The sequence below is a fragment of the Heterodontus francisci genome, chromosome 25, assembly GCF_036365525.1.
Source record: "Heterodontus francisci isolate sHetFra1 chromosome 25, sHetFra1.hap1, whole genome shotgun sequence".
Lineage (NCBI taxonomy): Eukaryota > Metazoa > Chordata > Chondrichthyes > Heterodontiformes > Heterodontidae > Heterodontus > Heterodontus francisci.
In genome coordinates, this window is record NC_090395.1 from 66,007,924 (window position 1) to 66,020,142 (window position 12,219).

Sequence of the window (12,219 nt, forward strand, 5' to 3'; positions counted from 1 at the left end):
TCGTTTGAATGGTATCTTGCACTTGTAACCACTTGTTAACATCTCACCGATCAGTGGCAACAGTCCATCATTGTTTACTTCCTCATAACTCTCAATAATCTTGAACAGTCATATCACCCAAAATAGTCTCAGCTCTAATGGGAAGCACTCCTAGCTTCTGAAGTTTGTCTTCGTAATGGTCTCTATCTCTGTAGCTTCCTTCAGCCCTACAACCCTCCCAGATCTCTGCACTCTTCCAATTCTGGCCTCATGTGCATCCCTGATTTTATTCACTCCACCAGTAATTTCAGCTACCTAGGGCTGAAACTCTGGAATTCCCTCTGTCTCTGCCTCTCTGCTTCTCTCTCTGTTCCATAAAGACACTCCTTAAAATCTATCCCTTTGACCAATCATCTGCCTGAATATCTCCTTATGTGGCTCGATGCCAAATTTTGTTTGATAATTGCTCCAGTGAAGCACCTTGGGATGTTTTACTGTGTTAAAGGCACTATATAAATGCAAGTTGTTGTTGTAATTCTGGTACTGTCTGGGTGAGTCTGCACCTCCTTCATTGTTTTTGTATCCTTTCTATAATTGGATGCCTAAAGCTGCACACGGCACTCCAACTGTAACCTCACAAAGACTTTGCATGCATTGAACGTTACTTGCTTGGTTTGTATTCTGTTCTTCTAGATAATTGGCATAAGAAGTAACTTATTTTTAAAAATAATTGGCAAAAGATCCAGAGGGGAGATTATTTTCTTACGCAGCAAGTTGATGTGATCTGATCTGGACTGGACTGCCTGAAAGGATGGTGGAAGCAGATTCAATAGTAATTTTCGAAGGAGTATTTAATACATACTTAAAAATGAAAATTATACAGGGCTATGGGGTAGGGGCAGGGGAATGGGACTGATTGGATAGCTCTTTCCATAGGCACAGGGTGGGCTGAATGGCCTCCTTCTGTCCAAATCATTATATAATATAGTAAATAAGTGCAGCCCTAACTGGACCCCCGTAGAACACGGTTTTATTACACCTTGCCATTCTGAGAAATCCCCTACCCATTACCCCTACCATTAATTTTCTGTCCTCTAGCCATCTCTCATCTCATTATATCTGTCATAAGTCTCTTCAGCTTCTTGGAAATCCAGATAAATAACAAGCACTGGATGTCCTTTATCTATCATCATGATAGAATTCTCTGAAAATATAACCAAAGTTGCTCAAGCGTAATCTGTTTTAATGGGCTCTGATTAGCTCACATAAAAAAGCAAAATGTTGCAATCTGAAACAAAAGACAAATGTCGGAAACCCTCAGCAGGTCAGTCAGCACAGAACAGACAGGTTAATGTTTCCAGTGCAGGCTCTGCTTCAGCGAGGCAGTCAAGCAGACCACTGCAATCATAAAAAGATGGGCAGAAATTGTACATAATGAACAAACAGAGGAATTGTAAGTGGTACAATGTAAGCAATCATCTCTGTCAAATCATGAATAGGAGTATTAAGGATTAAAGAAACAAAGGGTGTGTAAATAGAAAAGTAAGTGGGAGGCTTACTTCCAGCTGTCCTTCCCTTGATGCTTTCCCACGCAAAAACAGGAGATGGAACACCTGCCCAATCACCTCCCCTTACACGGTTGTCTAGGGCAACATCTGGGATTTCCCCAGATTTCTTCCCATTTACTTTGCTATTTACACACCCTTTGTTTCTTTAATCATGTAATGCTATCAATTACTTGAATAATTTTGATCTGTTATATTATTCTACTTGTATTCCTTACTACCTTATATCTATATATAATTAATATGCTTGTCCGCCTCTTATGCTTCAGTTTTGATGAGGCTGCACCCAAAATGTTAACTAGTCTGTTCCCAGTATTTACTTTTTTTCTATTTCTGATCAACTCCTGTTTATCAACTGTTTAGACCTTTTGCTCCATAATAAGAGACCCGAGTACTTTATCAACACCTGAAATACTGGCTTATAATTTAGTGACTTACCACTGCCTTTTTTAACAAGAGGGGAGGGTGCTCTGAAGGGTAGAAAATAAATATTCAAGTATTTTGAATTTTCTTAAAAGTCATTTCTCTTCCATTGTGAAAGTCTTTTCAATGTTCATGTACCTTGTCTGTTTCTAGACAGTGCACTTAAATTATTTAAATATTGTCCACATCTGAAAAAGGCCTTAGCATCTCAGCCAAAGAAGAGTACTTCCTACAATGCAGCACTCCCTCGGCATTGTACTTAACTGTCAACCTAGATTATGTTCCCAAATCATAGAGTGGGGCATGGACCCACAACCTCCTGAGTCAGCCATGAGCCTGACAAACCTAAACATTACAATATAGCTTTAGATCACACTGTACTATTTAGTGACACTACATTATAGATATTACTGTCCAAATAATGGCAGTTTTAAGTAGCACAGAATGTACTGCAAATTCACAGCATGATCAATATGCTATACATTTGGAGACACTGCAATCCAGACAACACGTGACACTATAATGACTAATAACACAGTATGAACTAGCAAACTCAGTAGTTATGGCAACCATGATAACTCTGTATTGTACAATCTAATGGGCGGCACAGTGGCGCAGTGGTTAGCACCGCAGCCTCACAGCTCCAGCGACCCGGGTTCAATTCTGGGAACTGCCTGTGTGGAGTTTGCAAGTTCTACCCTGTGTCAGCGTGGGTTTTCTCCGGGTGCTCCGGTTTCCTCCCACAAGCCAAAAGACTTGCAGGTTGATAGGTAAATTGGCCATTATAAATTGCCCCTAGTATAGGTAGCTGGTAGGGAAATATAGGGACAGGTGGGGATGTGGTAGGAATATGGGATTAGTGTAGGATTAGTATAAATGGGTGGTTGATGGTTGGCACAGACTCGGTGGGCCGAAGGGCCTGTTTCAGTGCCGTATCTCTAAAATAAACTAAACTAAAAACTAAATAATAGCCGTATCGTACTTTTAAAAAATTCATTCTCAGGACATGGGTGTTGCTGGCAAGGCTGGCATTTCCTACCCATAGAGATGCCCTGTACAATTGAGTGACTTGCTAGGTTACTTCAGAGGGCAGTTAAGTGTCAAACACATTGGTATGGGATGGAAGTCACATATTGGTTAGGACAGCGATTCCTTCCCTAAAGGACATTAGTGAACCAGTTGTGTTTTTCACTTTGACGATCTGACAGATTTAGGGAAGGAAATCTGCCCTCCTTACCTGGTCTGGCCTACATCTGACTCCAGACTCACAGAAATGTTGTTAATTCTTAAATGCCCTCTGAAATGGCCTAGCAAGCCACTCAGTTGTATCAAACCACTACAAAGTCTAACAAAAGGAATTAAACTGGATGGACCACCCAGTATCGATCTAGGCACCGGAAACGACAATGGCAAACCTAGCCCTGTCGACCCTGCAAGGTTCTCCTTACTAACGTCTGGGGGCTTCTGTCAAAATTGGGAGAGCTGTACCATAGACTATTCAAGCAACATCTTGACATAGTCATACCCACAGAATCATACCTTGCAGACAATGTCCCAAACACCACCATCACCATTCCTGGGTATGTCCTGTCCCAACAGCAGGACTGACCCACCAGAGGTGGTGGCACAGTGGTATACAGTCGGGAGGGAGTTGCCCTGGGAGTCCCCAACATTGACTCCGGACCCCATGAAATCTCATGGCATCAGGTCAAACATGGGCAAAGAAACCACCTGCTGATTATTACATACCGTTCCCCCCTCCCCCACCAACCGCCCCCTCCGCTAATGAATCAATGTTTCTCCATGTTGAACACCACTTGGAAGAAGCATTGAGGGTAGCAAGGGCACAAAATGTACTCTGGATGGGGGACTTCAATGTTCATCACCAAGAGTGGCTCGATAGCACCACTGCTGACCGAGCTGGCTGGGTCCTAAAGGACATAGCTGCGAGACTGGGTCTGCAGCAGGTGGTGAGGGAACCAACAAGAGGGAAAAACCTACTTGACATCGTCCTCACCAATCTATCTGTTGCAGGTGCATCTGTCCATGACAGTATTGGTAGAAGTGACCATTGCACAGTCCTTGTGGAAACAACGTCCCGTCTTCATATTGAGGGTACACACCATTGTGTTGTGTGACATTACGACTAAGCTAAATGGGATAGATTTCAAACATACCTAGCAACTCAAAACTGGGCGTCCATGAGGCGCTGTGGGGCATCAGTAGCAGCTGAATTGTATTCAACCCAATCTGTAACCTCATGGCCCAGCATATCCCCCACTCTACAATTACCATCAAGCTGGGGGAACAAACCTGGTTCAATGAAGAGTGCAGGAGGGCATGCTAGGAGCAGCACCAGGCATACCTAAAAATGAGGTGTCAGCCTGGTGAAGCTACAACACAGGACTACTTGCATGCAATAGACAGGGCTAAGCGATCCCACAACCAATGGATCAGATCTAAACTGCAGTCCTGCCACATCCAGTTGTGAATGGTGTTGGACAATTAAACAACTAACCAAATATCTCCATCCTCAATGATGGGGGAGCCCAGCACATCAGTGCAAAGACAAGGCTGAAGCATTTGCATTCGTCTTCAGCCAGAAGTGCTGAGTCGATGATACATCTCAGTCTCCTCCTGAGGTCCCCAGCATCACAGATGCCAGTCTTCAGCCAATCCGATTCAATTCACATGATATCAAATAACGGCTGAAGGCACTGGATATTGCAAAGGCTATGGGACATGACAACATTCCGGCAATACTACTGAAGACTTGTGCTCCAGAACTAGCTGCACCCATAGCCAAGCTGTTCCAGTACAGCTACAACACTGGCATCTATCCGGCAAAATGGACAATTGCCCAGGTATGCCTTGTGCGCAAAAAGCAGGACAAATTCAACCTGGCCAATTACCATCCCATCAGTCTACTCCCAATCATCAAAGTAATGAAAGGGGTCATCAATAGTGCTATCAAGCAGCATTTGCTCAGCAATAACATGCTTTCTGACGCTCAGTTTGGGTTCTGACAGGGCCACTCAGCTCCTGACCCCATTTACAACCTTGGTCCAAACATGGACAAAAGAGTTGAACTCAAGAGGTGAGATGAGAGTGACTACCCTTGACATCAAGGCAGCATTTGACTGAGTATAGCATCAAGGAGCCCTAGCAAAACTGGAGTCAATGGGAATCAGGGGGGAAACTCTCCACTGGTTGGAGTCATACCTAGCACAAAGGAAGTTGGTTGTGGTTGTTGGAGTTCAATCATCTTGGTCCCAGGAGTTCCTCAGGGTAGTGTCCGAGGCCAACCATCTTCAGCTGCTTCATCAATGACCTTCTCTCCATCAGAAGGTCAGAAGTGGGGATGTTCACTGATGATTGCACAATTTTCAGCACCATTTGCGACTCCTCAGATACTGAAGCAGCTCGTGTCCAGAAACTGAACTGGACCAGCCACATAAATGCTGTGGCTACAAGAGCAGGACAGAGGCTGGGAATTCTGTGATGAGTAACTCACCTCATGTCTCCCCAATGTCTGTCCACCATCTACAAGGCACATCAGGAGTGTAATGGAATACTCTCCACTTTCCCAGATGAGTGCAGCTCCAACAACACTCAAGAAGCTCAACACCATCTAGGACAAAGCAGCCCGTTTGATTGGCACCCCATCCACCACCTTCAACATTCACTCCCTCCCCCAACACACAGTGGCTGCAGGGTATACCATCTACAAGATGCACTGCAGCAACTCACCAAGGCTCCTTCAACAGCACCTTCCAAACCTGTGACCTCTACCACCATGGGAACACCAACACCTGCAAGTTCTCCTCCAAGCCACACACCATCCTGACTTGGAACTATATCACAGTTCCTTCACTGCTGCTGAGTCAAAATCCTAGAACTCCCTTTCTAACAGTGCTGTTGGTGTACCTACAACCCAAGGACTGCAGCAGTTCAAGAAGGCAACTCACCACCACCTTCTCAAGGGCATTTAAACATGGGCAATAAATGCTGGCCTAGCCAACAATGCCCACATCCCACGAATGAATAAAAAAATTACCAACAGAAGGTAATATAATGCCACAAAACTGCAGCTCAACTAAATAGGAATTGCTGGATGCAAATATACTGAGGTCCATATAGTTTGTCTTCTACCATCCTGGTTGTCACATGATACAACAAAATTAGAGTTATTGACTAATCATAGTAATCAACCTAATCAATTCATCTCACAACAGACCCACACATGGATTGGTCGAAAGTTTTGTGAACAAGAGGTCTAAAGTCACTGGTTCCTCCTGAGCATGCTACACTCACCACATGTCATGTCTCATATACGTTATCTCAAAATGCTTTGTTCTGAAAGAAATGTCTCTAATTTGCATTTGAATGAATGGGTTCTGCTAGCCATAGTCATGCTTATTAACAAGATGACAATATCAACATGTCATGTGCCTTTGTTTCACGATTAACCTGCCCTGTTCTTCCAGAGTGCATGCAAATAGATAATGATGGAAAGCAGGCATCTCACTAGTAAAACAAATCGCAAGATAAACACAATGGAGATTGTTGGCCATGGAGTCTACAGAACAGAGACTGGAATAAATTAGATAAACAGAACAGCATATCAGCCTCGGATATAACAGAATGGAGGCCATCAGCCATGCGAGAAATATAACACATAGCTGCCAGCAGTGGGATAACTAGAACTGAGACTGCTATTTACTAGCCCCAACTCACACTAAATAGATGTTCTTAATGCCTTCTAATGAATACAGTAAGTAAGTTGATGGTAATGTTAAAGGAGCACAGACAGTATTTAGCACAGACATATTAACTGGTCTGCTGAAAGTAGTGATTGGAAAGAACTTGTACTTATATAGCGTTTGATCACATCTTCGTGGTAACTTCAGAGGAACTTAAACCACCATGTTATTATACAAGTGTCAGCCGTGGCTCTGTGGCATCACTCTCACCTGAATCAATGTGACTTCAAGTTCCACTTCTGAGACTGGAGTACAGAATCTAAGCGGATCTAGTTCTGAGGGAGTGCTGTCTTTCAGAAGAGGCATTTAACCAGGCTCAGCCTGCCCCCTATGGTGGATGTAAAATATACCATCCCACTATTTTAAAGAAGAGCAGGGGAATTCGCCCCATGCCAATATTTATCACTCAACCAGCAGAGTATACTAAAACAGAGTATCTGGTTATTATCGCCTTGCTGTTTGTGGCATCTTATTGAGTGCAAAAAAGGTTTCCCACATAACAACTTCAAAAAATGTTTAATTGTCTGTAAGGCACTTTGGGACGTCCTAAGATCATGAAAGGTGCTATATAAATGCAAGTCTTTCTTAATGCAAGCCTTTTATATAAATGCAAGTTCCTTTTTTTTGAGTTTCCTTCTTACCCTATTTGGGTGCTTACTTTCCCAAATCATGCGTTCTGAATATTGTGGCAGACTGAAGTGCAGTTCTGATGAAAGGTCATCCACCTGAAACGTCAACTCCGATTCTCTCTCCACAGATGCTGTCTGGCCTGCTGAGTATTTCCAGCACTTACTGTTTTTATTGCAGTAATTCTTTGTTATCAGAATATCCTTTTATAACGTTAAACTGTTAAAGGTGCAGCTAAAATAGTTACTTGGACACTGAGACAAATAACAATTTCTATGGTCAGGTAATTTACTCTCTCGTATATTCATTCAGGTATTTTTAAAGGACTGATTTAGGTATTTACCCTGTGATATAATTTCAAATTCACTAAAAGGAAAATACAGAAAACTAATTTACTCTTGCATAACTAAAGTGAAACATTTATAGAAATTGAAAGCTTTTATCTTCATTTTTGTACAACATCTCCTTCCCAGCTGAATTACCTAGAAGTAAAAGCTTTACAGTTCTGGCCTCCTTCTCTGCATCTTCCTGTAATTTCTTCTCCAGTTCTTTTGACCTCTTGTCTAATTCCTTGTCCTCTGCACTCGCTCCACTCCCCATCTGCGAATCTTCTACTGTTTCTGGTGCAGTAGATGATGAAAAAAGAAAGCTATTTTGCCAGTGAGTGGTGAAGCTTGACTTGGCCTTCAGCACAGGGTGCCTGGAGTGTTTTGCATTAGTTGCTTAATGTCTCAACACACACGCACTGCTATTGGAGCTTTTCTATTTGCTCTTCTGGCTTAATTATCCTTCCTCTAACTTAATCTTTTAGTTGGGATTATAGAATTTGATCAACCACCTGAACAAAGAAATCCAATTACAACCAAGGACGCAGAAAGGTCATAAATTGAACGCGTGATGTGGTCAAACTTCCAAATTCATGCTGAGCAAAAAATATCTGCAAGATAATTATGGATGGAGAAGGCCATTTAGCCCACCTTAATTCATCCATTTAGAACAGTGCTAAATTCTTCCCCATTGCTGGGTTTGTAAAGTGATTCTAGGATCTTTGCCTCCACTAGTTTATCTGAGAGTCTATTCCATATAAGAACAAAGAACAGTACAGCAAGGGAACAGGCCATTCGGCCCTCCAAACCTGCGCCGATCTTGATGCCTGCCTAAACTAAAACCTTCTGCACTTCCGGGGACCGTATCCCTCTATTCCCTTCCTATTCATGTATTTGTCAAGATGCCTCTTAAACTTCCACCACCTCCCCCGGCAGCAAGTTCCAGGCACTCACCACCCTCTGTGTAAAGAACTTGCCTCACACATCCCCTCTAAACTTTGCCCCTCGCACCTTAAACCTATGCTCCCGAGTAACTGACTCTTCCACCCTGGGAAAAAGCTTCTGACTATCCACGCTGTCCGTGCCGCTCATAACTTTGTAAACCTCTATCATGTCGCCCCTCCACCTCCGTCGTTCCAGTGAAAACAATCCGAGTTTATCCAACCTCTCCTCATAGCTAACGCCCTCCAGACCAGGCAACATCCTGGTAAACCTCTTCTGTACCCTCTCCAAAGCCTCCACGTCCTTCTGGTAGTGTGGCGACCAGAATTGCACGCAATATTCTAAGTGTGGCCTATATTGGTCACTTTTTATGTGAAGAACCTCCCGAATACCAGTTGTAAAATTACCTTGGACTGGTTTGAGCTTGCGGTCCCTTCTGCAGTTAAATTTAAATTAATTATGCCACATGTATCCTTTCAAAGCATTTATATCCTCAGCTTGTCTATAAGATCACTGCTCAATGACAATGTGGAAAATGCTGGTCCTTTTAATTAACCAGGACTTACTTCAGAGTTAATAGAGAGCAGGTGATGTTCATTGCAGCTTGTATTTAAGGGCTGGGTTTTTGCCCCAGTCAAGTTAGTTACTTTTGGATAGGGGGTGAGTCCAGTAGGGAAGAGTGGAAATTAGTATTAGTACTGAACTGTGGTTTGAGAATAAGACAGTTGTGGATCACAGATTGTCTCCTGTTTCCTGATATTGGTGAATGGACATCTGTCAATTGAACACTCAAGTGTCTCATCTAAGCTGAAATGCCTGGATTTGTCCTGGTTTTCCTCATATCTTTTAGCTTTTGACAAGAAGGAATCAGGTGCATTGCTCATCTCCTCACTGTCTCCCTGGTGTCTTGATGACCAGCACTAGAGGATTCAAGGTGTGGTCTGAGCACAGCGATATAAAATTTGATCAATGCCTTCTCAGAGAGAGAGACTCCATGTTGAGGCACCCTATCTGTGCCCCTCCACAGGGTGGTCTATGGCCGCAGCTGTGCCAGACAGGCTGGGAGGGTCTCAAAGCCTGCCTGGTGCACTGGTTTCCCAGTCGGCTGCCGGGAGGCCACCTCCAGGCAGCTGGCCTAGCCCCTGATGCTTTGGAAGGCCTGGAGACGGACTGGAAAATTCCATTTGGCCTCTGACACTAGGCCTTAATAGGCCATGAACTAGCTTAATTGGCTGCCCTGGGGCAGGAGGGTGCCAGGAAACTGGCATGCCTCCATCCTCGCTCATGGTCTCTCTCTGCTTCATCCTTGGCAATTTCAATGCCACCCATGGAATATATGTGCTTAATTTTCCATCTGAAGTGAAGCATTTTGCACTTTCCAGTAGTAAAGTTCATTTGCTATTCTGCCTACTTGCATATTTTGTCCAACTCGTTCTATAATTTGTCAGCCACCTCCTTCTGATTCCATTGCCCTTCCTTGTTTGGTGTCATTTGTAAAGTTAGCCAGTTTACATTATGTTTCTGAATCCATATCATTTCTCTAAATTAGAAAGCACAGTGACCCTAACACAAAGCCCTTGGATACCCCCACTCACCATACCCTCCCCGCCCCTCCCCCCCCCACCCCCCCAACACCGATAACTTTGAGCGAAGACTTGTAGCCTTCAGCCAATTTTGTGCGCATACTTGGGGATTCACCCTGAACCCCACAGTTTTTGAGTTTAATTTAAACTAAGATTTACTTTTATTGGCCTTTTTCACCAGGAAACTAATTCTGGTACAGCCTTATACATGGAAAATGCCAGAGATGGAATCCCTGTAACATGAAATACACAACTGCTTACTCATTGGAGAAGAGCATACTGGATTGGTGCTTTTGCTAAATTGTGATTGACCAACTTGACTATGGAAAAGTGTGATGGTCTTTCAAAGGCGTGCAAAAAGTGTGAAGTTGCAATTCAGTTTGTTTTATAATGGCCTCTGTTTCTTCAGCAGATGAAGGATTACACATTACAACATATTACATGTTGTTCCTATCATAAAATATTTGTCTTCTGCACAGTGCCTCCCAAAGGACTGAATTTTGGACCAGGGACTCGATATAAAGTGTAAGACTGAATCTCCGTTACTCTAGCAGTGTGTATTGATGCTCTAATGAAATGAGCCATCCATCACGTGACTAACCATTCTAGTTTGCTTATTCATAGTCTTTAACCATTCATTGTCCCTTTTCACATTGAAACAAGGCCCAAAGTTCTTTGTGCTTTTGGGGTAAAATAGCATTGGCCAGATCCTGAAGAGAATCAGAGATGTCTGTGTTGTCAAGTCATTTTTCAAATGCAACTTGCCAAACAAGTTTTACCCAGTGTCCTCCCTACTGTCTTCCCACTTAACAGTTCACTCCAGAAGCTGCAGCACAAGCTTGTTCTTTGTCGAATGGGTTTGGAACAAGTTTCTCAGTAGGCTCGTTCCATACAGTTGAATGTGACGACAGAACACAGACTTGGATCATTGCTCCTGGGATCTGTACTGACTGATTTTACTGCTCTTGAGAATTTTTTTCTGAGGGATAGCGTACAGAAATTTGAAAACATCATGAACTCTTTGGAAACCCACTCCACTACAATTTACTTGGACATTGAGATATGATGAGTATTGTACAAAATGGACTAATAGTGGTCACTTACTCTGCTGATACATATTGTGATAGTAAGGGTCAGTTTGGCTCAATAATGAGACTCTCTCTTCTGTGTCAGAGGTTTATGGGTCCAAGCCCCGCTTCAGGTCTTCACATAATCTAGACTGATACTGAGGTTCAGTGCGGAGGAAGTTTTATATTGCTGAAGGTGCTGTTATTTGGATGAGATGTGAAACCTCTCCTTGCTCAGGTGGACTTAAATGCTATTGGAAGAAAAGCAGCAGGGTCCCGCCACCCCCCCCCCCCCCCCCACCCCCTAGCCAATACCCATCCTCAACTAGAACCACCAAAATTAATTGGCCATTTATATCATTTCAGTTTATGGGATCTTGCTATGCACAAATTGGCTGCCTGAAAAACAAATTAATTGTCTGTGAAGCTCTTTGGGCTGAGTTGAAAGGTGTTAAATAAATGCACGCCACTTTTCCGAAACGAGCCAGAGGTGGAAGATAGTGCGACATCTATCGTCACTTGTGTCTCTTGTAATTACTTCTAGTAAATGAAACATACAACCAGCAGCACAACTGGGCACTTTCATTGTAACCAAGACAACAGAGCAGATCACTGACCAGAGACTCGTCTCGAACAGCAAGAGTTAATATGGAGAGCCAGAGCGAGTGACGCCAAGAAGTCATTTTGAACAAGCTCCCAAAGTTGACTAAGAAGACCCCCAATTCCGCATTCATTGCCCCCACACACAACCACTCCCCACTCCCAACTAAATATTGTTAGAGCTAACATGCTCAGTCCCCGTACATGGAGCACAATTACTGTGTGAGCAACTGGCCGAGCAAGACCTGAGGCCCAGTCAGTCCAACATAATGTTCTCAAGAGCTCAGTGTCGGACAGCTCAATGTGTTGGTGCAGTGAAAAGCACAGCCACGCCTCAAAAACTT

General features: G+C 43.4%; 1 protein-coding gene across 2 annotated transcripts in view; it reads right to left on the reverse strand.

Moving 5' to 3' along the window:
• Positions 1-7,957, reverse strand: part of LOC137383955 (guanine nucleotide-binding protein G(t) subunit alpha-2) — a 35,882-nt gene extending 27,925 nt beyond the window's left edge. For both annotated transcript variants that reach the window (XM_068057395.1, XM_068057394.1), the window contains exon 1: positions 7,840-7,957. In XM_068057395.1, coding sequence (XP_067913496.1) covers positions 7,840-7,957 — 118 coding nt within the window. The remainder of the gene's footprint in view (positions 1-7,839) is intronic.
• Positions 7,958-12,219: the final 4,262 nt, after the last annotated feature.